The 26,239-nt window shown below is 43.1% G+C and overlaps 1 protein-coding gene across 2 annotated transcripts in view; it reads right to left on the bottom strand.

Moving 5' to 3' along the window:
• Positions 1-26,239, bottom strand: part of SYT9 (synaptotagmin 9) — a 206,287-nt gene that overhangs the window by 41,716 nt on the left and 138,332 nt on the right. Inside the window, exons 4-6 of one of the 2 annotated variants that reach the window (XM_070473341.1) lie at positions 15,542-15,662; positions 13,770-13,941; positions 11,581-11,710 (exon numbers count right to left, since the gene is read on the bottom strand). In XM_070473341.1, the coding sequence (XP_070329442.1) occupies positions 11,581-11,710; positions 13,770-13,941; positions 15,542-15,662 (423 nt within the window). Of the gene's footprint in view, positions 1-11,580; positions 11,711-13,769; positions 13,942-15,541; positions 15,663-26,239 lie in introns of those variants that run through there. The other variant, XM_070473342.1, reaches the window with a different exon arrangement.

Raw genomic sequence — 26,239 nt, 5'->3', positions numbered from 1 at the left:
TGCTCAGCCTCAGTATCTTGATGATGGACTCTCTAGATGTCTCTGCAACCGGGCCAATTCCTCCCTGCCCATCCCCTGCTCACGAGTAGGTGCTGCCTGTTCCAGTTCAGTGCTGCTCCCCAGACGGCCCTGACTCAGTCGACAAAGAGGGAGATGCAGAGGAGCCCAGCAAAAAGCATTCTGTTTAGATCTACAACTCTGGTCCCCTTCAGAGACTTCATTAAGCATTCTTCACAGGAAGGAAGACCTGGAATGTTTACACTGTTTAATTTTCATCAATCTTAATCCCCTCGGATGGCATTTGCTGTCTTGATTGATTTTATGACCTTTCTCTAGGAAACTTTTTCAACCTGGACACTTACTGTCAGTATGTACACTATTTAAGTAGCTCCACTCAGATCCTCAGCTACATAGTGGGGAAAAAAAATCGCACCTTTGTTTTCCTGCTCCTCATTCATGACTGCTTCTCTTTTTGACAATATGAGCACAACTCATGACAGTCAGTGGATTGCTCAATGATTTGCAAAGTTCCCTTAAAAGAAAATCCCCTTCCCTTATTTTTAAGCATTTCAATGATCAATGGCATCACATTTCATTCTGATCTTTATTTAAAATGGGGGTAGGGGGAGGTGTGAAGGAAATGGCAACCCACTCCAGTAATCTTGCCTGGGAATTCCCATGGACAGAGGAGCCTTGGTGGGCTACAGTCAATAGGGTCGCCAAGAGCTAGACAGGAGTCAGTGACAAAACTACCATGGATCACGAACTTCTACGCTTTAATTTGTAAATAAAAATAAATAAGTATGGAATTAATATTAGAGCTGCAAGGATACTATCATTAAAAGACTATAGATTTTCATTTTCATTCTAAACAAATGAACTGCAGTACATGGTAGTAGGCAGGAGGTCTATGGGTCCCAGGCTGAGTGGCTAGAGCCCCTGTATCTAGGGACAGATACTCCAAGACAAAGAGGAGGAGGAGCCGAGCCCTGCCTAGATAAGAGACCACATATTTCTCACTCTTGAGGTCAAGGAGATCTTGCTGACTATACTTGAGCAGAGAGGCTATTTGCAGGCCAAAAAGATGTCAGCCTACCTACAGGCCTCTTCACTAGAATCCATCTTGGCTAAGAAATGTACACGCACACTTGGGTGGACCCTGTGATAAACCAAACACAGACTCAGAACCAGGCAAAGAAAAATGATGGGTCAAAGGAAACCCAGAAAAAAATGCTCCATATGAGTCATCTGAACTACCATGAGGGCGCGACTCTCTCTCTGAACCTGCCTTTATGTCTATCCACATGTACTCTTTTTCCTCCTAAGGGAGACTTTACTTGTTTCACTACTTTCAGTTTCTTTGTGGAAATTAATTTTCTACAAAGTTGTATGGGGCAGGGCCTTGTTGCTGACCACTGGTGAAGTGGTTAGGATTAGGTACTCTCACTGACACAGCCTGACTTCAACCTCTGACCAAGGAACCAAAATCCTGCTTCAAGTCACTGCAGGCCGAGGCCACGTGAAATCCGTAGGAGACGGTCATGTGACTGATCTTCAGTTCTGAGGAACTGGGCCTTTTCAACCCAAGGAAGACATCATGAGATGGAGAGCTGCCCATAGATCCTTCAAATCCATCCACGATGTGATTTTCCCTTTGGAAAAATAAGACCCAAGTACAACAGGAAAGCAGCATCCCCCTCACCTCATACAGTATTTGTGTGTCACTAAGAGCAGAGAGCCTTTCTTTTGGCACAACTGTTTCAGCACACATCAATCAAACACTGACAATCTGTTTCATTAGGAAAACTCTGTTGAATACGTCATCATGTCCCACTTATTCTGGAAGGCACTGGACATTTCACAGTGAGCAAGACGGATGAGCTGATACCATGACAGCTTTGGGAATAGTGCTCTTCACTGCAAGGGAACACCAGCTGGGCGGGTGTTCACTTATGTCTCAGATATTTTCCATCTCAAGTAACAGAAATCCTATCTTGCAGTGCTTACAAAACAAAGGAAACTTACATGCATATATATTCAGAAAGGCCAGAGGTAGCATCATGTTCAGGAGAAACTTGATTCAGCAACTCAACTATATGGGGTCTGGATATTTTTTTCTCTCTCTAGTCTGTCTCCCATGGTTGGCCTCACTCTAACCCTGGCTCCTCTAAAGGTCCAAAAGGGCTACAGCTGCTCCTAAGTTTGCTTAGGAATTTTGCTCCAAAGTTTTGGAGCAGACTTCAGAACTAAGTTTGCTCCAAAGTTTGCTTCTTTGTTTACATCCAACAAGAAAGACAGCGTATCTTTGTTCAAGCATTCACACCAAATGCTGTGTAATACTCACTGACTGAATATGCTTATGGAATGCCTATCCCCATGGTTGGTTTGGCTGGTTTAGCCTGGGACTAGGTCTTAGTTCCATTACTGGAGCCAAGGATGGAGTCAGGCTCCCTGGAATCCCCAAGCAGAAATCAAGGCCATCAGAAAGACATCCTGTTGTCTATGTGGGTATCTGCAGAACTAGGGAGGCTCCTTATCATCTCTTCTTCAGCTTTTTGTTCTTGGGATATGAGAACTAAAGCCATCTAGTTAACACAGCTAGCTGTCTACAGAATGCACTCCACATTAGCTTGTCTTTACTATTCTACTGGCTTCATTAACATGATTTTATTATTCCAAGAGACTCTGGCCCAGAGAGATAAAAGTTGCACATAACAACATTGCTCATCAAAGGGACTTTACCCCCAAACCATCAATTCTTCCTTAGAAAGCATCAACAGACAGTTTATACCCCTAAGCTCTTTGAATCCTAGCCTCAAAATCTTCACCTTGCTGTATTCACTATTATATCATGATCTTGACCCAACTCTAACCAACCTTCTTCATCCCTTCAATTCCCTCCTCCCTTGCCATGCTGAAAGACCCACCTTAAACTAAACTTCAAAATATCAACCAGTTGGTCCCTGTCCTTCTCCTTCCATTACCAGGTAAGTAATAAACTCAGCTCTGCCTTTTAAAAGTTTGTTCTGCTGATATTTGGAACACAGCATTCAATTGGCGCATCTCCTGAAAGACTCGTTTCCAGGAGCACTGGAATTCCAGAGATTCTGGCCTTTGGCCATTATCAATGAAAAAAACTGTTGTCTGCCTTAACAATAAACAAACGGTGCAGCCATCAAGCCATCACATGACTTCACATCACCCGTCATAGCCTCCCTCACCCAGGATGTCCACCATCAAACGATCAGACACTGCAGCCAGCCCAACGATGTACCCAGAGGAGACTCAGGATGAAAAAACAGAGGCCACTGGCCCTAGATAGCTGAGGGACATACCAAAGGAATGATTTCAGTGAGTTCAGATGCTTGAACCTTCCAATACACAGAAAAGTGCTAAATTCCTTAACTTGAAATGTCTGGTTTTCTTTGATTCATAGTAATCTTTTGATGTTCTGACTACCTGGTCTTTGCTTACTCTTATATATCCTGGATCCTCACCTGACTCTTTAGAGCTGTTCCTTACAGCTATCAGAGAGGCTGCATCCTGGGCTTAAGTCCTCAGTTTTGTCTGCTGAGTAAACTTAACTCACAACTTTTAAGTTGTGTGTTTGTTTGTTTTTCACTCGACACAGGATGCCCCACCTTTGCCTTGGACCCAACTGAGGAAGTACTCTCCTCTCCACAGATAATCAATCATGAGACAGTGTGGTTCTTTCAGAGGCTGTCATAAAACATGCTAGTTCATTTCAACTATGGGGGAATAACTGGCCATCAGCCCACAGTATTAGCAGTCACCTCTAAACACCATTCCTGGAGCTGAGACTGCTGAAGGCCCAAGCCCATTGTTAACCACTCTCTTATTTAATTACTATTCAAGTGTGCTTCAGGAATGCTCCAGGGCAGTGACTGCTGAGGCAAGGTCATTTCTGAGAGAGCAGAGTCAAGACGCAGTTGACTGTCTACTCAGGCAACAGTGGTATTTTCCAACGCAGTGTTACGATCTCTCATACCTCTGCTGTTGTTCACTCAGTCGTGTCCAACTCTCTGCAACCCCATGGACTACAGCACACCAGGCATTCCTGTCCTTCATCATCTCCTGGAGCTCACTCAAACTCTGTCCATTGAGTCAGTGATGTGATCCAACCATCTCCTCTTCTCCTCCTGCCTTCAATCTTTCCCAGCATCAGGGTCTTTTCTAATGAGTTGGCTCTTTGCATCAGGTGGCCAAAGTACTGAAGCTTCAGACTCAGCATCAGTCCTTCCAATGAATATTCAGGGTTGATTTCCTTTAGGATTGACTGGTTTGATCTCCCAGGGACTCTCAAGTCTTCTCCAGCACCACAGTTCAAAAGCATCAGTCCTTCACCACTCAACCTTCTTTATGGTCCAACTCTCACATCCATACATGACAACTGGAAAAACCATAGCTTTGACTAGATGGACCTTTCATTATGTCTCATTCATTCATTTTTTCATTCACTCCTCAGATACTAATTCAATGCCTAGTAACAGGGACAGTGTTTCCATCTGGTGATGTCCATGTGTAGTCATCTTTTATATTGTTGGAAGAGAGTGTTTGCTATGACCGTGCGTTCTCATGGCAAAACTCTATTAGCCTTTGCCCTGCTTCATTTTGTACTCCAAGGCCAAACTTGCCTGTTACTCCAGGTATCTCTTGACTTCCTACTTTTGCATTTGGTATTTCCCAAGGTATTCATACCTCTAGTTCTTACCTTAATGCTTCCATGGTTTATATGATTCCTATCTCTACAGACCACTGGAAGAGTCATAGATTCTGTATACTAGTTAAAGATGAGAAAATGCTTAGCATCCATTTTCTTTCCCCTAAATCAGATAATTTTACATAGGAAAGAGGACTTGTTTGGGAAACACTGAATGCTCTTGGCTTTGTTTGCTGACCATTCTCTCCACCAGCAGGAAACACAATGCCCCATTAACATTAACCATGCCTACTGGTCCAAACTGCATTCTGGCCACTTACGTCAACTGGCACAGATTCTAACAAGTTTGTTACATGTTTTTCAGATCCCAACATGTACTATATTTCTATGTTCTTTGCAATCAGTGTTGCTTCAGGGGCTTTGCAGGTGTTTATGGATATCGGCATACTAAATCCCCCAATAAAAAATTTAGTTTTTGGAAAAAAAATCTCAATCATAAGGCCTTTATTTTGTCCAAAAAATACCTTCCCACTATTTTTCTCTTTTTTTTAAAATTTTCACAGGTAGGCCGAGCTAATCATTGTCTGATGTAAAATTGATGCTAAAATGTTTTCCTGGTGAGAAATGTCAACTTGCAGACCGATGTCCTTGTCACCTTGATGTCATGATCAATTCTCATTTGGGGTTCAGCATTCTGCCATTCGCCACAGGGACATCTATGGTTTCTGTCCCTGTCTCTTATAAAGAAGATACAAAGTTCTTCAGAACCTGACCACCCATATCAGCATGAGGGGGACCTTCATAATTTACTAAGGTGCCTAAATTATTGTTCTGAATATTTCCCAGTGCACTCGAAATACAGAGTCACTACCATCAGAGGGCAGTTCATGGGAACCAAGTGACAGGGTTGGGGGGGTGGAAATGACCTCTTCTCACATCCTTCTCCTAAATAAAGAAAAGGTAATTAGAGCTTGGAGCTTAATAAGGACCATCTCCATTTGAAGAGCTCACTGTAAATTCAGTCTTAATACCTTTTACATTTTGCTCTGAACTGACTTCTCCTTTGGACTGAGAAACTGTTGAACTTTAGAACTAAAGGAACACAACTGCTTTCACTATGTCTCATTCATTCACTCATTCATTCTTCAGATACTAATTCCATGCCTATGTAACAGGGACAGTGTTTCCATTCTCTGTAAACTGTGCTGTTACATTCAAAGGAATCAATGCTACATGTCCTGCAAACTGAGGAAAAACAACATGAGGTCAAGGATCAGACAATCCCTCCAGAAATGGAGTCTCTAAAGTCAGGCCTTGTCAAGAGAAAAGAGACACATTGAAATCCCAATGTTGAGAGGAAATCTTGGAGATCTGAACATAAGTTATAGATTAAAGGAAATGACGCTCTGATATAAAGGAAGTTTTACTAGTTAGAAAGAGGAAGCAGACAGCCTTTGTTAGGAGAGATGGGGGGTACTTGATGTCAGGTCCAGATTCACCCCTGAAGCTTGAAGCCTCAAGTTTCAGGTGGGTTGAGGAAGCTGAAGGCAGCTATGGCTCCTGAGCAAACATGAAGCTAGAGGAACAAGGTAGAAATGGCCACATAACTCCTGAGTCTCCTGCATATCCCTGAATGCTCCCAGGATATGAAAAGGAGATGACAATATTGGCCAACAATGTTTCTGTTGTGGGGCGGGCAACCAGCAGGTGCGGAAAGCGACCCTATACTTGGGCTGCACAGAAGACCTCTTGAGCCTGGCATCAAATGAGGTGCTGCCAGGCCTCGGAGACCTCAGGGCAGTCAAGAGGTGCAGTGGGGCCTGGTCAGCCTTGAGGGGGTTCCATCAGCACAGGTAGTGACAACAGCATCTGAGGGCCAAAGACAAGCAGGACAACAAGCCAGTCAGACGCAAGCACACCGCTGTCCCCCACCACCAGGGTCTTTGTGCTTTCCTCTCCAGGCGGCGGCTTGGGGAGGAAAGAGAGAGCGCGGCAACTTTCCCTTGGGCCTTCCCACTCTCTCTGCCTAGCATCATGGTTTCTTTTTTCTGGCCTCCGGTTCCTTCTCTGCTGGTCTGATCCTTACCAGGACCCGAGCCTACACACATTCAGACTCCGTGATGGCACCTGATCTGCTTGGTTTCTTCCAGTCAGCCCCTCCTCTTTCTGGGGCATCGCTCCTCTTTCCTAAATCTGTTACGAGTAACAGCTGGCCCAGAGTGCTAAAGCCTTTGACTTCCTCACTTCAAAATCTTCTGGGAATCAGGTGAGGTCACTTGTGTCCATTTCCCTGAGAAGGGGCGGACCTTTCTCAGGAAGTCTACTTTCAACACTCCTACTGGAGTGGGACCAGGTCGCATTTCCATGACTTGGCCTCTAGCAAAGTGGACCAGGAGTGGACACTTAATCCAGCTTGGGCAATCTTGAGAATATGTGGCCCTCGAAGACTCTGGGTAGGCCTGCCAGGCACTTGATGGATAATATCTAGAGTTGATGTAAAGGGCCTGCAACGGTAACTCCCAGTTGAGTCTGGGTGATGACATTTGCTTTAGTCACACAGCTCAAAGTTTACACCCTCAAGGGGGCAGATGAGAACTCTGCTCACCTCAGGGTGTACGGTGCCACACCCACCACTACTTATGCTAGGAACTGCACAACCGAGAGTTGTAGGGGCTTTCAGCTCTTGAGGTGGTCCTGCAGAGTGTCAAGACTAACCAGGTACACAGGGAAAAGACTGAGTTTGGAGAGAGGAAGACTTACTCACACTTGAGGCCCCCTGAGCAGGGCTTTGGGATTTAGAATCTTGCATCTCTGTCAATCAGGGGGAATACTGCTGACCTTCACTGTACATTCTGATGGGATTCTATCCCTTTTAGAAAAGTAAAAACTGCTTTAACCGAATGGTGTCTGTGGTCTGGTCTTTCCATCAATGAAATTCACTACTTTTTAATCCAGAGGTCAAACAACATTTCACAAGGAAGCGATGGAAACCTGGAGCTATTTCTCTCTCTCTCCCCGGAGCGCATGGTGGGGTCAGCTCCACGTGTGGGGGTGGGAAAGGTGCTCAGCACCATCTTCTCTTGGATATACAGAAGAGGGGGCTGTGGGGGGAGCCCTGAGAGCTCTGTCATCTCCTGAGGGCCTGTGGAGGGGATGCTCCTGTCCCCAGGGCCCAGGCAGCTGCTCGGAGGGAGTTGACACAGCTTTCTGAGCCACTGACATCATGGGGAGACAGGAGAGTGAAGCGGCACTGGCTGACCTTTGAGTGTGCAGTGAAGCCGTCCAGAATTCCTGAGAGAGAAACGGATTTTTGAACTCACTGGCTTTGAAGACTCCATCTGCCACCTGCTCTGACAAAGTCAGGGTGTGTTGGATGCAGCCCCAGGCAGGCTGCCAGATCTCTGCAGGTCCAAGGGTTCAGTCCTAATCTGGCCCCACAGCCCCCAGCAGCAAAGAGCATCTGCCAGGCCAGCCTCCCTTCATACTAAATCCTAACTACCCTGTATCTTCTCTTTTCTCTCTCTCTCTCATTCATTTTTATACTTATGCTTATGTACACAGAGAGAGAACAGCAACTTAATTGCTATTTTTGTTTTAAAGTAGAAAATGTAACAGTTCTTAGTGTAACAGTAACTTATCTTTAAGGCCAAGGAAGAAAGGAGAAAGAATAGAACTGAAATACCTGTACCTACATCCAGCCAAGTCACAAATGACCCCTTCCCCCAGTTTGAGGTGACCACTCACCAGCATGTGGGGGGTGAGGGATATCCAAACTTTTTTCCCTCTATGACAAACATTATGATGTTTCTTTGTGCACCAGTCCAAAGAGAACACACAGCATTATAGGACCTACATAAATAATGGTGGTAACTGGGAAGTTTACTGAACATTTACTGGGTGCCAGCCATGATGCTTCACATACACTAGATTGTTTAATCTTCACAACCACCCTTGTGGGACAGGCACTATTATGGCCACTTAACAGAGGAGAAAATAGATTCAGAAAGGGACGGACACACGCAACTGAGAGGTAGCACAGGGATTTGAGTCTAGGTCCATCCAAGCCCAAAGTGAGCACTTCCAACTGCTCTGCCCATAGCCTCCTCCATCCTGACAGCTGTCAGGAAAGCGTGGTCACCCCTCTGACACCGCTTTTCACCTCATCCAGTTCCACTGCCGCAGTTCTGCTCATTACACGTTTGTTCTTAAAAGAGAAAATATTCCTTCCCTGCTTAGGATGGATTCAAAGTCTCGGGCATGTACTTCAAAGACACAGGAAGCAACAGGGCCGGGAAAGCCTCCCTCCATTTGCCTTTCACATGAGGGACATTCCATTTCCCTAGCTCTGCAGCAATGGTTGAGAAAAGACCACTGTAATCGCTGAAGTAATTTTAGCTGCTGTTAACAAACAAGTCCCAGGTTTCAGTGGTTTAACCCTAAAAACACTTCTTTCTCACATAACTGTCAAACACGGATTTGCAATAAGACAAGTGCTCAGGGTTTAAGGCTCGTCTCTTGGGCAGCCAGTCACACAGCACTTTCTCCTGGGCGGTGAGCGGAGCCTCCGAGGCCCACTTTCTACATGTTCCCTCATGTGAGGTGCACGTGCCATGCTTGGGGGCTCATGGGGGCCACCCCCAGGCACTCCCTGGCAAGGCCACGGACAGGGAGGGGCTTGTGCACAGAATCAGGGCTCCTGTCTCAGCTCCACGCCGCACCCTGGTCCTCACTCCTTTCCCAATCCTTGTGTTCAGAAGCTCTGACACTTCTTAACACTCCAGATTACAAATAAGAATGAAAGTCGGGTGCAAAATGTCTATTACAAGTGCTCCGCCGCTGCTAGTGACAGGCTCCAGCAATTATATAAGCCCACAGATGGACTCCTTTGAGAATTCCACCAGGACCTGAGGAAGTGAGGTGCGTTGGAGTCAGCACCAGTCCCCTAGCTACTTCTCAAGTGGTTCACAGGTTCTATGGTCTCCCGCAGGGATTAATTTTGAACCCAGGAAAGAGCCTTCGTTTCTGTGGCCCAAGGACAGAGGTGTCCTCAGGGACCTGAAAATTAGGGGGCCTCCAGGCCCTCCTGGAGTATACCACCTGGAGGCCCTGAACCTTAGAATCAGCCCTCAGACCATGTCCTGCACTTCCCCTCCGGTGCCATCTCCAACAGACTGTCCCTTCATCCCCTGGGGACTTCCTGCCTCTCCACAGCTGCCCTGCATGCTTACTTAGGCTCTCCTGACTGTCCAGGGCAGTGAAACCCACACTGAGCGAGCAAGGCTCTGATCTCGGCCTCTCAAGATGGTTTTGCACGGAACAGAGCTGCCTGCCCTGGGAGAATAAGAGGGAGTTCTCTGCCTGGAACCCACACACCCTCATATTCTTGTTCCCAGGGGCTCAGTTCACTTCCCAAGAGCAGGAGGGACTAAGACTTTGTGGACAAGCTCACCCAAGCATGACAAACACCTCCTTCCTTTGTGCCCCACAGTATCTGATGGGGATGATAATGTTTACGATGGTGCACTTCAGTGGTTAGTTTACACGCCATCCTCTCTCTTAGAGTATACAAGCTCTTTGAGGAAAGGAAAGGTTTCTCATATCTATATATTTTTTCTATCTAATATGGCATTTGACCCACAGAAATGTCACTCAGTGAATGCAATTTATTCCTGAAAGAGTTAGTAAATAAAAAAAGAGGGTGTGTCACTGAGTTAAGGATGAATGGGGGAAGAATGAGAAGGAAAGGATAGGGGAGTAAGTGAATGAATAAGTGTGGGAGGCAGAACCATGGTCCACTGCCTGCAAGTATCCACTCTTCTTCTACCTTGCAACTAGAATCAGAACTCTGCTTTTTCAGTTGTACACACTGCCACCAACAAAAAGAATACACTTCCTACCCTCCATTGAAACCAGACATAACCTTATGACCAAGTTCTGTGACTAAATTAAATAGAAGGAGCAAGGTGGGAGGGGGGATCGGGATGGGGAATATATGTAAATCCATGGCTAATTCATGTCAATGTATGACAAAAACCACTACAATACTGTAAAATAATTAGCCTCCAACTAATAAAAATAAATGAAAAAAAAAAAATAGAAGGAGCAGTGCTGCATAAGACATCAAGGAAAATACTTTAAAAAGGAAGGTATGTGCTTTTGGCTTGTGTCTTCATCTTTCTATGACCAGAAGATATGTGATGGTTGGAGCTTAGCTGCCATGTTCAAGGAGGTAACCTCAAAAAAACACAAAAAGCAAAACAAACAAACAAACAAACAAAAAAACCCCACATCGGGACAGGGAGGCAGAAGGATAGATTTGATTTGATTTCTGTTAATCACAGAGCCACTATAACAGCCTAGATAGCCTTCCTCTGAACCTTTATTATGTGAGAGAGAAATAAATTTTCATTTCACTTGCTATTTTGTGGTTTGTTAATTTGGCTGTTTTTTTTTTCATCATATACAATTGATACTAACCCAGAATCACAGGTTTATGGTAGAGCTAGTCCTAAAATCCACGCTTCATCTCCACCAGTCTCCAGTTCTTTCTGATGCCAGCTATAAGTCACTCTATGATGGCCTGACACTCCACACTTACCCAGATCTTGCAGATGCCCTCCAAATGTCAATCCAAAGCCATGACATAAAATAAGAGAATCTAGATCTTTTTTTGAAAACATTCAAAGTGAAGGATGATCCCTGGTCAATGTTCAAAACCTAGCAGACTGGCAGGGAGCAGACTGAATCCAATTCCCAGGGAACAGTCCCAGGAAGTACAACCAGGGAAACCCATCGATGACCACAGAACCCGGTACACTCACATTTTTTGTGGCTCCTGCATTTCAACTGTAAAGCATTTATCCTTCTGCAAAGGGGTGCACATGGGAGCAGGGTCTTACCTCCACCAGGGAATGCCAGTGTGCGATGGGCTTGCGTGGATATGACAACATTTCACTCCAGTGGTCTCTGCCCAGCCTCTCAGCTTCGTTGCCTACTTGACACACGCCGATGATCTCATTGTGACCTACACTGTGAAATGGTCCACAATAGTTATTTTTTCCCTAAAATTTTGTTATGTAAGAACAGCAACTACTCAAATAAACATAGAGGAATTAGGAAAGGGTTGGTTCTTTTCACTCCTGAATGCAAAAGCACAGATCAACCTTAACAGCCACTAGGACTTGGGGACCAATATGGCACTGGGGAGGCACAGAGAGGAAGCCCAGAGTCTGGCCCTCACACACCTGGGCCGTCTTAACACTGGCAGGACTTAGCTTGTTCCCGAGAGCCCTGAGTTGGAAAAACTCCCTGACACACACAAAGGATGCCGCCACTGGTTCTGGAACAAGGCTGACTTCAGGCCTTCAGATCTATGTGATGAAAAATGGGGGCACTGAAAAGAGTTTCTTGCACTGATGGCTGTTTAATTTCCACAAACGGGAATCAAGAATGGGCCATGGAAGAGCTCTGAGTCTGGCAGCTGTAGCATTGAACTGACAAGGGCAGAATGGAGGTGGCTCCTACCTCTTGCAAGACCTCTCTTTATAAAACATGTTGCCTTTTCATGCTCTTCTCTCCTTCCTTCCAAGCCCATCTTTGCTTCTCTGACCCAACTTCAGTCCCCTACTGTAGAAAAACTCTGAGATCCTTTAATACCTAGCTAGTATTTCTGAAACATCCTCGGATAGGTCTCTGCCTTGGATAGTTTTTTTTTTTTCCTTCCAGTTTTTGGTTATAAGTCCTTTGCACGCATCCAGAATTACATGGCTCATCCTTTAATTCTCTGGGATCCAAATTCACAGGCTCTTTCTCTTTCCTTCCTGCAAAGATGAGGGATTTTTCTCCTATGGACAGTGCAAGGGGGAGGCAAGGGTGGAAAAGTAGTGTGAAGAATATTGGATTCTATGCTCATTAAAATCAGTTGCATGCAGAAGCCCCATGAATTTTGCCATGGATTTTTCCAGGCCAGATTCATGAGTTTATTGAGAATTAAATTGAAGCAGAGCTCACATAATCAGATTTGTCGATGTGGGAAACTTGGCAATAGCTTGAAAAATACTGGCCCAGCCTTCCATGGCTGGTGGGCCATGTTCCCTCCTGTGGCCTGACACTATCGGTGTTGTGTGTCATCCAGAGGGACAGGATGAGGTCTACAGCCCAGCGTGTGCTGTCACACCCATGTGCAGCCGAGCCAATGGATGTGCTCCCTGGGTTGCAAGACGATTATGTTTCACCCAGAAATCTGCTGGAAAGAGTGTTCAGGGCACTGAGGCTGCTGGGCTGACATTTCAGGGTCTGTGGGAAAATTTTTAGCTGCAAATGATATTGTAAGACATTAGAAGTCAGAATAATTTTTTTTTTTTAAATAATTGTGCCCAGACCACGTGGGAGGTTTCCAATTAAAAAAAGACTTTGCATTTTAGTCTAATGACTGGTTTAACATGTATAATTCCCTGTTGGTACTTCCTTTGCATATTAAAATAACTGTTTTTCAAATCAGTCTTTTAAATACACAATTGGCTACAATGCAGGTTATAAATATCTCTTCTGTGCAGTATTAATTAAAGTTGAGCATCTTATACATTTTAATGTACCCCGTCATCCATACTGATTCTAGCAATTTCAAGAGAACATTTCTGTGTTTGCTTTCAGACTTAAGTGGATAGAAATGATCTTTATTAAACATATTGGGAGAAGAGAAAAAAAAAAAAGAATGAAGCTGTGTATTTAGAATGTTGATGGTCTGGCTCAAGTAATCATGCTGCTGTTTTGAGTGGAATCTTTCTGATAAAGGCCAGGTAGGACTGCCTGAGGGAAGATTAAGATCTGTGGGGCCCACAGTTCTCCAAGCTGAGATTCTAAGGGGTGTACAGGGATGGAGAGGGGAAGCGAGGAAGAGACAGGAGGACGGAGGGGGGAGAGACATGAGAACTAGGAGTGCTTAGAGGCTTGACTCCTTGTCCGTCAGCTCTCAGGGCGCTGCTTAGTGGCGGCACTAGGACACCAGCTAGGAATCCACGGCTGCCACCCCCTCCCCTGGTCCTGGGCACAGTGGGTTTGCAATGGGACACAGCTCCAGGCATCTCACCGGTCATAGTCCATGACTGCTATGGACAGGTGGATTTGGTCAATGTTCTCAGGAGGGACGTCAAAGACTATGGCTTCATTGTAAACAGGATTCAGAGTGCTCCTCTTGGTGGATGTTTTCCTCTTTTTCAGTCGTCTGCCATCACACATCAGTGAGACTTTCACGTAGGGATCTGCACAGACCATGAGAAGCAGGGGTACTATGAGGAGACACGTAGATTTAGGCCAGCAGTTTCATCATGGTGGAGTTTCAAGGCCCACAGGGTGCAGAAGCCCTTCACCTGCCTGCGGACTGGAGTCTAAGGATATTAATTTATACGATGTCTGGGCAACAACTGAAGTTGGGGTACTTAAGTCATTCATTCAGGAAAAAGCACAGGACACACTCTCCTCAAAATGTGTGGAATTTAAAAATAGTGTGAAAACATTTGTTATCAATTTAGAAATGTTCCAGCTAGGATTCAGACTTGCCAGGCTGCCACAGGAAGGGAAATGCAAGCCATTTTCAAGGCACGGGGGAATAGGTGGCACGCTCTGACTCGGAGCCACCCCACGGAGTCTTTTCCTAAGACACAGGCCTTTAGGAAAGGGAGAAGCTAAACAGCTAGACATAGTGAGAAGTTGGGGTGCGGGTGGATGTCCTTCAGTGCAGGGGCTTCAAGCTCTTGAGCTGCCTGCAGTCGAGTTGTGAAGGGGGAAGCAATTCAGCAGGTCGGAGAGAGAAAGGATGCAGGCTTGCTTGTGGGGCCATGCTGCGAATGGGTGACAGGGGACGAGGCTGGTCTCTGCACCTGGTGGGACATTCCTGGCTTCACCTCACTATTTTCCTGCTCCGTGGGGCCTTCTCCTTGCTTCACCTGCATAACCATGGGTGGCCCTGACACTCATACACTGTCCAGGAGGACTTAGAGGGCCAGAAGGGGTCACATCTCTTTTTTTTCTGCTTGAATAAAACACTGGTATCCGGGAGGCAAAATATATTGCATCTTTTGATCTCAGTGACCAAAAGCCAGTGGACTGGGCATTTTGTGACCACATTTTGGGAACCCCTGCAGAGGTGGCTTGTAAACTTATAGAAAGGAATTCCATTTCAGGATACCTTCTGTTAGGATTTTGTTTGTTTTGTTTTTTTATTTTTTTGGCCATGCCAAGCAGCATGGGATCTTAGTTCCTCCACCAGGAATCTAACTAATGCTCCTGCATTGGAAGCGTGGAATCTTAACCATTGGACCACCAGGGAAGTCCCTCTGTGAGGATTTAAAATTTAAGGATACATGCTTAATTCAATGGAAAAACCAAACTGCATAGTTCACTGATGGACCTTTCATAGAAGGATATAGGATATCAATCTTCTAAAAGCCTGAGGTGACAATTGCTTGTATCTGAGGAATGACCCAATTAGATATATCAGTATGTGCAAACTATGGGTCCAGTCCACAGTCACGTGGAGGAGAAGACCTAAGGGAATACTAGTAGTAATAATGAGAGCTAACACCAAGGAGCATTTACTGTGTGCCACGCAGCATCCTTAGGCATCATAATCCTGTAACAACCCAAAGAACCAGGCACTATTACTATCCTCATTTTTACAGATGGGGATCTAAAACCCAGAGAGACTGACTTGCCAGCATCACACAGCTATCAGGTCTAGGACTAGGTTTAAACCTAGGCAGTTTGGTTCCGAAGTCCATGTGCCTTTATTACTCTACTGGAAGCTTCATGAGGTGCTATATAAGAACTGTAGGAGGAAATCTGAATTTGAGATTGTCCCACCTGATGCTCCTGTTATGTCCATTGCCTTTAAATTCCTTGCTTTTATAATGGTAATGGTCAGCCTGCCAGCCGTGGGAAGATAGCAGAGGGAAAACATCAGTTCTCCAAGATCCACGTTGTCCTGTTGAGAAAGCAAAAACTGAAGCACTAGAAGTATCTTCATTTGGCAGAAACCAACAAAATTCTGTGAAGCAATTATCCTTCAATTAAAAAATAAATAAATTTTAAACATAAAATAATAATCATAATAAAGAAAGTGTCTTTAGCCTGGTGCACACAGAAGCAGGGGCAGGGCAGCACTGCAAGGGGCTGCACTGGTCCTTCTGCTCATCTCCCAAATCCCTCATGTCTTTTCCCTTCACATCATCAATCACAAGAACAAATGTTCCTACTTCCGGAGCCCCCTCCCTAAGGAAACACACTCATCTTTAGATGGCAGAACTGCAGACCGTCTGGGTTCTGTCCCTTCTGTCTCATTACCTGCAGCCCTGCAGAGAACAGAAGCCCCCACAGGCTAACTATTCCCATGGAGACGCCCATGCGACTTCACTCATATCCCCACCATAGTCCACACAGCCCCCAGGACAAAGCTACACAGAGTACCCAGCAGTGCTGCCTGCCTCACAGGCAGCCCACACATGCTCTGTACACACCCCTCGCAGTCTCATGCACTCTTTCAAATGGGTCTCCATACAGCCCCTTGGAGACTCCTCATCCAGGGTTTCCTACATAGCTTCGCCCGCAGTTTTTCCCACAAACCTCATACAGGCACACAAATAGTCACCATCCATATGCATCCCTCCCCGACAGTCTCTCACTTTCCCCTACATGGCCCCCACCGAGTTTGCTGCAATACTTCCATGCACTCCTGCAAACACTCTCCATTCCGACACATGCATGCGTGCACACACACCCTCCTCTACCCACAGAACCCTGCACATAACCTGGTCACACACAACCTGTGCAGAGCAGGATGTGGCTCCACTGAGGCCTGCAAACACTCTGCAGAGCAGCAGCCCTGAGCCCACACATCCACAGCCCTCGACACACTCAGACACCTGCCCAGCCCTGCGCAGTCTCTCCAGGCAGGCGGACACACGAGGGGATCCAGGTCCCACAGCCCCCGATTGCTGACCACTGGGCTCCCACTCTGCTGAAGCTTTTGCTTCTCCTTGGTATGTCTCTAAGAAGCCCCACTTTTCTCTGCTGGGGAAAACATCTCCTCGGGCAGTGTGTAGCCAATCGAATAGGTCAGAAGACACCATTCTCTTTTTCCTTTTTAGCCCAGGGAAAATCCAACCAGAAATGGGTGTGTGTGGGGGGGTGGGGAGCCAGTTTTTTTAGTTTCAATTTCTGTGATACCTGAGGTTATCAAGCTGGGTGTCTGGGTCTAATTAACATAGCTTCATAATGATAATGCTCTGGGGTGTCCAGCTTTTGCCCTCAACATCCATAGCCTCTCCTCCCCTCCTTGATTCTCTAAGGATGCTTCTATTTTTAGCAGCACAGATTCAGCTCTGGAAGGTCACCTCTCCCAACCTCCCTCCTTGACCGCTTCTGCAGGAGATTGAGGTGAAGGGAGTCTGTCTGGACGCTAAGGGCAGATGGATTGCTCTGTATCCCTGAGCTCTGCCTGCTTCATGTAAACAAATGACCTCCTCTCGAAAGCACGCCAGGCTCTTCTGGCTCCTGGAGCCCTGATATCAAGAGACCTAGGTAGTTGGGCTTTCCCTCTGGGGTGGAGGTGAGGGAAGAGATGACACTTCTGCAGGAGTGGGGTGTCACATGGACTGGGGCTAGACAGTTTTGTGTTGCTGGGGTTTTGACTGCAGGAGGAGGGTCTGCTGACATTGAAGGATTTGATCCAGTTTCTGGCTAGTAGCAGAGGAAAAGAGGAGCAACAGCTGTCCCCACAAATTGCCTTTTTCTCTTTACACTCCCTGGCCTATTCCCTTGCCCTTGGACCTCTTCTGTCTGCCTTAAGCAGAAAGGCTCAGATAGCTGTTCTTCTCAGAGGGCTCAAGCCCCCTCTCCTCTCATCCTGCCGTAATAATCTTGGTCTGAACAAAGTAAAACAGGAGCAACCAAAGCCATGCATATGAAGCTCTATCATCATTTTTTCAGCATACGATTTCTGAGGGCCCCCACTGCACAAGCTCTGTAGGGCTGGAGATGTGACGATACATCTACTCCAGTCCCCACCCTCAAGGCCAAGGCACACAACTGAATGTACTGTGTTAAGTTACTTTTGTGCTAAGTACATTTTCCTCCAACATAAACCTCTTTCATTCACAAATATTTACATTATACTGCTGTTTACTCATGAGTTAAAAGAAAAAAAAAATGCTTCAGATTTGGTTATATATTCAGAATATGAACTAGGGCTAAAGTCCACTTTTGTAGTTAAAAGAAAAACCTAGGCAAATTAAAGATTTATTAGGGAGAAAAGGCTTGGTTTGATTTCCGAGTGCTTTAAAAATAAATCATTTAAAATTATCGAAACTATGAAAGTAAGAGTGATAAAATTCAAGTACAAATGTTTTAAAGTATAATAGTAAAATATCTCCTTTTCTTACATACATTCCACCTAAGTTACTCCTTTCCCCAGAGTAACACTGAATAATCACGCACATTTTTCTTTTCATCCTTCATTCATTCATCCATCCATCTGCTTACTCTCTTAACATCTGTTGTGGTTGTTGAGCATTGCTCTCTTCCAGGTGCTGGAAGCTGTTTTTGCTGTGGTGAACAACAGATGTGGTCCCTTGAGAAGTGACTAGTTTGTGGGCTATGGAACAGGAGTTGATGGAACCTAATGCTAACTCTGCTTTCTCCTCATCAGCCCATACTGATTCGGGATTAAGAATCTATGGCTCCTGATGTGTATAAACATTCCCTTTAAATCAGTGGTTCTCAACCAGAAGCAATTTTTCTCCCTCTGGGCACATTTGGTGTTACCTGGATAAATTTGTAACTGTTACAACTGAGGAGGCAGGTGTTACTGACATCTAGGAGGAAGAGTCCAGGGATGCTGCTAAACATCCCACAATGCACAGGGGAGCCCCTCACTACAATGAATTATTTGGTCCAAAATGTCAGTAGTGCCAAGGTTGAGAAACACTGCCTTACACGGAAGTATTCATATTGTTAGTAAAAAATTTTCCAGGATGCTGATAAAAGTCAAATACAAAAGAGTATGGAGTGTTTGGCTTCTATTCCAGCTTGACAGAAATCAGATATGCAGAGGTGTCACTGGTGGCTAAATGCCCTGGAGCGGTCCATGGGGAAGGAAAATGTCATACAAAGAAATGCTTCATTTGCTTTTGCTTTGTGTGGCCAAGGTCAGTATTGTTGGCAAGATATATAGGGAACTAATAGCAAATGTGTGTGAATTCTATACCTGCGAACCTGTAAACTCTTTCTGTGATGTTTACCTGTAGTGGTCTGTGATAGTTCTAGTCTTTGTCTAGCTAGCGCACTTTTGCATTTCTATCCTTGGGTTCTTCTGGTGAAATCCTTCCCAATTCCATAAAATTCTAGAAGGGCTGCTGCAGGAATTCAGACCAAAGTATTCATGCCCCTGTCCATTGTCTTCTGTTCAGGGATGAGTATATTACCCACACAGGGAGATTTAGTCTTCTCTGGGACTAAAAAAATGAATGTTGAGAAAGAGAAATTTTAATTTTATTGGGGTTATTCACTGGAAAGATATGAAACTAGCATTGCTGTAAGATTCTTGTACTGAAGATAAGTAGTATACTATCACTTTAAGTTAGACTCTGTATATTAAAACATATACCATAAACCCAGAGGAAATGACTAAAATAACATAATTTATTAACTATAAATTAGTTAATAAGCCAACAAAAGGCTTAAGATACATGCTTTGAAAATATCAAGTTAATCCAAAAGACGGCAGAAAAAAAGGAAAAGGGAATAAGACTGGAAGAGATATAAATGATAGAAATGGAAAACACATAGTAAGATAGTAAATTTAAACAAAATAATTTCAATAATCACATAAATGTAAAAGATCTAAGCATCCAAATAAAAAGCAAAGATTATCTAATTTAGTAAACAGCAAGACCCAATATTATGCTCTCTACAAGAAATTTAACTTAAATATACAGGTATATGTACATTAAAAGAAAAGAATAAAAAACTATATGCCACACTTAAACTAATAAAAAGAAATCTGGAGTGGTTAAGTTAATATCAGACAAAGTATATGTAAGAGCAATGAATATTGCCAGGAAAAAGAGGGTCATTTCATCATCTGAAGCAAAAACTTATAGAACTGTGAGGATAAACAAGTTGCAGTCAGAGATTTGAATACCTGAACAGCACTATCAACTAACTTGGCCTAATGAGTGGCATTAAAGAAACACCAAACAGCAATAGAACACGTATCTTTTCAGGTGGACCCAAAACACTGAACAAGAAAGATCATATTACAGCCCATAAAACATGTCTCAATTAAATTTGAGAAGATTCGGAGTATATTCTCTGGCTGCAATGGAAATGAATTAGAAATCAATAACAAAAAAAAGATATCTGGGAAATCTCTAAATATTTGAAAACTAAATAACACACTTCTAAATGCTCAATTCAAAAAAAGGCACAGAAAAAAGGAATGAAAATACAGGTGGAACAAACAGAAAAGACAGATTTAAACACTACCATGTTGATAACTACATTAAATGTATATACCTGATAACTTCAATTAAAAGGATATAAATGTTCTAATAGGACTGTAAAGCAAGACCCAACTATATACACTGTCTACAGGAAACCCACTTAAAATAACAAGACAAAGATAGGTTTAAAGGATGAAAACAATTAGGCTATGCAAACAGTAATCTAAAGAAAGCTAGAGTGGTTATATTAATATCAAGATTCCAGGCCAAGGAATATTACCAGGGAGAAAGGTGATACTTCATTGACAAAGGCTAAAATCATCAAGACAACATAATCTTAAATGCATATGCTTCTAATAACAGAACTTCAAAGTATATTAAACAAATGAGATGGAATTAAGAGGACAAATAGGCAAACACACAAGTAGAGTTAGAGATTCCAGCACTACTCTACTAGTAATTCATTGAACAAGCAAGCAAAAAAGAAGTTAAGGATATAAAAGACTGAACAATATTATCGACTAACCTGACATAATTGATACTTACTTTATCTATTAATTGATACTTACTTTACCTATTAACTGGAGAAGGAAATGGCAACCCACTCCAGTATTCTTGCCTGGAGAATCCCATGGAGGGAGGAGCCTGGTAGGCTACAGTCCATGGGGTCGCAAAGAGTCGGACACGACTGAGCGACTTCACTTCACTTTCACTCTACCTATTAATACTCATCAAATGATCAAAATGCCCATTCTTTTCAAATATATACATTCAGCAAGATGAATCATATTCTGGGTCATTAAAAAATTCTCATTAAATTCAAAATGAATGAAATCACACAAAGTATGTTCTTCAACAACAATAAAATTAAAGTAGAATTCAACCATAGATATCTAGAAAAATCTCTATATATTTGAAAATTAAACAATACTTTTCTAAATTATCTACAGGTCAAAGAAAAAAGTCATGAGAAATTAAAAATTATTTTGAACTGAATGGTAGTAGTTATATGACTATATATATGTGACAAACTTGCACACTTAAAATTGATTAATTTTGCTGTACATAAATTAATGGAAATTTAAAAATTCTGAAAAGACAGATTTTACAGAGGACTATACTTCTCTCTTCTAGTTGTACTGTCTTGAGTTCAGAAACCTTGATGGTTTCAATCATTTAAAAATTATTCTATCCTATCCCATGCATTTGTGCTCAAATGTATCTAAAAATAATGCCTATCCTCTATTCTCAGGGACTTATTTCTATATTTTTATTAAGTCAAGTTTATTAATTTTGTATCCAAATCTTCTTCCTCTTGGAATTTATTATAATATTGTCTTTCAAAATATGGTTTATTCCCATTCCATTGTTTTACAGTCAGAGTATTAGCAAACATTTAAACTATGGTTAAAATATTTATTTCAATGCTCACTGCAGTTTCATAAAACCCATTATCATCTCTCATTTTAAGATACATTTTGCTTGTGTATGTTCTTGAGTACTTTTTTTCCAGTGAGGGTTCACAGGTAGTTAAAGTAATCTTTATTGTGCTCTAATTCTTAAAGTTAGCTAGGCACAGAATTTAGGTTAAAATTATTTTATCTTACAATCTTCTACTTTGTCACAATACCTTCTAGTACTTCATGTTCTAGCTAGGGTGTTTGATGCCATTCTTTTGTATATTTTTTTTCCCCCTCAAGAAGGTTTTAAGATTGTCTCTCTGTACTTTTACTCTGTACTTGTATCTTCTGTAATCTCCCCTTTAGATATCTTGTTTTCACTGATTTTGCTTGGTCCTCAGTGATTGATATTAATTGGAACTTTTTTTCTCTTGCTTTAATCTCTTTTTCTCCAGTGATCAGTTGATCTGTTTGTTTACCTTGGACCTTCTCTTTCATGATGTTGGTTTTCCTCATATTCTAGGACATCCTTAATTGTCTGTATTTATAACTGAAGGGTCAAAGCAAAAATCTTTTACTGCTTGTCATTTTGTGAAGATCCTCATGAAGAAGTGGGGACAATCTCATATTTTCATCTGATATATATATATATATATATATATATATATATATAACTGGATATTTTAAATAATTATTCTTTAATACTACTTGCATGATATCAACATTGACAAAGTTAATGAATTTGGTTTCACAGTAGGTTATACAAGTTAGGCAGGGAATCATTATCAACAGAGTTTTGCTATCCCAGTCTCAATAATTTTAAACACCACCGTACTGGGTTTCCCAGGTGGAGCTAGAGGTAAAGAACCCACCTCATTCTTGCCTGGAGAATCCCTTGAACAGAGGAGACTGAAAGGCTACAGTTCATGGGGTCACAAGGAGTCGGACATGACTGAAGTGATCTGCCAAGTAAGCCAATGGAGGAGACATAAAAGACACAGGTTTGATCCCCCCTGGGTTAGGAAGTTCCCCTCCGGAGGAGGGCATGGCAACCCACTCCAGAATTCCTGACTGGAGAATCCCACGGACAGAAGATCCTGGTGGGCTACAGCCCATAGGGTCACAAAGAGTTGGACACCACTGTAGTGACTTTGCACACACACACACACATACTGGGGGTCCACAAGACCCCCTCAGGTCTGATGATTCATTAGAAAGACCCAGAAAGGCTGTTATACTCATGGTGGTAGTGGTAGTTTAGTTGCTAAGTCATGTTCATATGGTTTATTACAATAAAAGGACACAGATTTAAATCAGCAAAGAAAAAAAAATTACATAGGGTGGAGTCCAAGAGAAACCAGGCATTAGTTCCCAGTTGCCTTTTCCAATGGAGTCACACATATAGTACTTGGTACTCCCCACAGTGATGTGTGACAAAAATACAAATTATCAACGAGGAAAGCTCACCTAAACCTTGATGCCCAGTGTTCTTACTGCGGGTGCTAAGGAGTACCCACATGACTAATCTTAGCAGGTCAGTCTTTACTCCCTTCATCAGAGGGGGATCAGTGTAGCCTAGAGCCCTAAATGAACAAAAACAAGTAACCATCATAAATTATGGGCTTCCCTGGTGGCTCAGATGGTAAAAAATCCGTCTGCAATGTAGGAGACCTGGGTTCAATCCCTGGGTTGGGAATCCCTGGAGGAGGACACGGCAACCCACTGTTTTAGTCAAGGTCTAGTCCCTTCTGTAGAATGTGTAGGATTTAGGTACCCCAAGCTTATTGAGTCAATCCTTTACTATACGTACATAGTGCCCTCCTCTCAGCTTGCCTTTTCACACATATTTTCCTGTACTGAAAAGGGGAGAAGTGGTTGTGGTCCATTGCTTGTGTACCTAACCATCACACATTCTCACCCAGAGATCAACAGCTGATGACACAGGAGACATACTGGAAGGAGGTTAGGTTAACAGCAGGGATTGGCAGAGAGATAGGATAAGGGCTGATAATAATGGAATTAAGCTAGAACTCTATAATAAAAAGATAGAGTGTTTCTATATGTTTCAGTTCAGTTCAGTTCAGTCACTCAGTCATGTCCAACTCTTTGCGACCCCATGAATCGCAGCACGCCAGGCCTCCCTGTCCATCACCAACTCCCGGAGTTTACTCAAACTCATGCCCATCAAGTTGGTGATGCCATCCAGCCATCTCATCCTCTGTCATCCCCTTCTCCTCCTGCTCCCAATCCCTCCCAGCATCAGGGTCTTTTCCAATGAGTCAACTCTTCACATGAGGTGGCCAAAGTATTGGAGTTTCAGCTTCAGCATCAGTCCTTCCAGTGAACACCCAGGAGTGATCTCCTTTAAGATGGACTGGTTGGATCTCCTTGCAGTCCAAGGGACTCTCAAGAGTCTTCTCCAACACCACAGTTCAAAAGCATCAATTCTTCAGTGCTCAGCTTTCTTCACAGTCCAACTCTCACATCCATACATGACCACTGGAAAAACCATAGCCTTGACTAGACGGATCTTTGTTGGCAAAGTAATGTGTCTGCTTTTTAATATGCTATCTAGGTTGGCCATAACTTTCCTTCCAAGGAGTAAGCATCTTTTAATTTCATGGCTGCAATCACCATCTGCAGTGATTTTGGAGCCCCCCCAAAATAAAGTCTGACACTGTTTCCACTGTTTTCCCATCTATTTCCCATGAAGTGATGGGACCAGATGCCATGATCTTAGTTTTCTGAATGTTGAGCTTTAAGCCAACTTTTTCACTCTCCTCTTTCACTTTCATCAAGAGGCTTTTTAGTTCCTCTTCAGTTTTTGCCATAAGGGTGGTGTCATCTGCATATCTGAGGTTATTGATATTTCTCTCAGCAACCCTGATTCCAGCTTGTGCTTCTTCCAGCCTAGCGTTTCTCATGATGTTCTCTGCATATAAGTTAAATAAGCAGGGTGACAACATACAGCCTTAACATACTCCCTTTCCTATTTGGAACCAGTCTGTTGTTCCATGTCCAGTTCTAACTGTTGCTTCCTGACCTGCATATAGGTTTCTCAAGAGGCAGGTCTATATGTTTAGAAACTAAGAAATATACTTCCAAATAACCATGGTTCCAAGTAAAAATCACAGTGAAAATTAGAAATATATTGCACTTGCGGTCCTCATCCCTGCTCATGACACAGGGCTCCCAAAACCCTTGTAAATCCCTAAGTGATAAGAGCGCTAGGAGCGCGGGAGCACCTTCTGTCGGAGTGAGTCAACTGTGGGCAGGTTCCGTGATGGCTTCTGGGTGGGAACCGGTCACCAAAAAGACCAAGCCATGATTAGAAACTCAAAAGTTTCAGTACCACCCCCCACCCACTCTCCAGATATGGGAGAGGCTGGAAATGAAGCTGATAATGGACCATGCCTACATTAGAAAGCCCCCATAAACTATTTAAAGTATTGGTTCCAAAGATCTTCCAGGTTGGTGAAGACACCCATATATCAGGAAGGTGACACACCCCCCAACTCCATGGAGTCAGAAGCTGCTGTGCTCAGGACCCTCCCAGACTTCACCCAATGGATCTCTGTTCATCTGTATTCTTTATCACATCTTTTAATAGACTGGTAAAGCAAGTAAATGTTTCCCTGAGTTCTGTGAGCTGTTCCCACAAATAACAGAATCCAAGGAGCAGGTCATGGGACCGTCTGACCTGTAGCCAAGTTGGACAGAAGTGGGATAATCTGGGCACTTGCTACTTGTGCCTGGCATCTGAAGCCAGGGGAGTCTCATGGGACTGAGTCCTTAATCAGGTTGACGGTGTCAAAGTGAGTTAAATTGTAAGATGTCAGCTGGTCTCAGAATTGCCTGTGAAATACATAAGAAAAACCCCAACATGTTTGGTGTCAGAGATGTGAGTGTGGTAGTCGTATGAGAGTAAAAGACACACAGGAAGAGGACTGTAGGATCTTCCCCACACAAATGCTTGAGAATCAAATTAATGGAAAACTTTTAGCTTTAAAAAACTGTAACATGGAACAAAATAATCAAAGCATCTATCTAAAGAACTTGGAAAAAGAACAACAAATTGAACCCAAACTAAGTAGAAGGAAGGAAATAATAAATTTAAAAGCAGAAATTAATGACACAAAAACAGTATATTTAAAGAAAATCAACGAAGCCAAAAGTTAGCTCTGAAAAGGTTAAAACTGTTAGCCTTTGTTAAAATAGGTAAAAAAGAGGGGGTAGGGGAGAAAAGGCAAAATAATCATGTCATGGTTGAAATGCAACACCACCATGAATCTTTACCAAAAACATTAAACAGATAATAAAATTATTTTATAAACACCTTTACATCCACCTTTACACTTTTACAGATGATAAAAATTAGACATAGTGTACACTTTTCGAACTGAGATTTTTAAAAAATTAATCAAAATATGAGAAAACTGAATGAAGAAAAACATGAAAATGACAGCACATTACTTCCATGTGTTTTACCTCAAGTTTATAAGGTTAATTTAACATGTGAAGACTTAAAAATATGTGTTCATAGTAAAATAATACAGAGGAAAATCATGTAATTATCTCCGTGAATGTAGAAAAATATGATAAGAATCAAGCATCCATTTATGGTAAAAGTTTTTAACAAACCAGATATAGAAGAGGAATTT

The sequence above is a fragment of the Odocoileus virginianus genome, chromosome 10 (genome assembly GCF_023699985.2).
Source record: "Odocoileus virginianus isolate 20LAN1187 ecotype Illinois chromosome 10, Ovbor_1.2, whole genome shotgun sequence".
NCBI lineage: Eukaryota > Metazoa > Chordata > Mammalia > Artiodactyla > Cervidae > Odocoileus > Odocoileus virginianus.
Note: the sequence above shows the minus strand (reverse complement) of the source record. Positions and strands in the feature narration are given on the sequence as shown.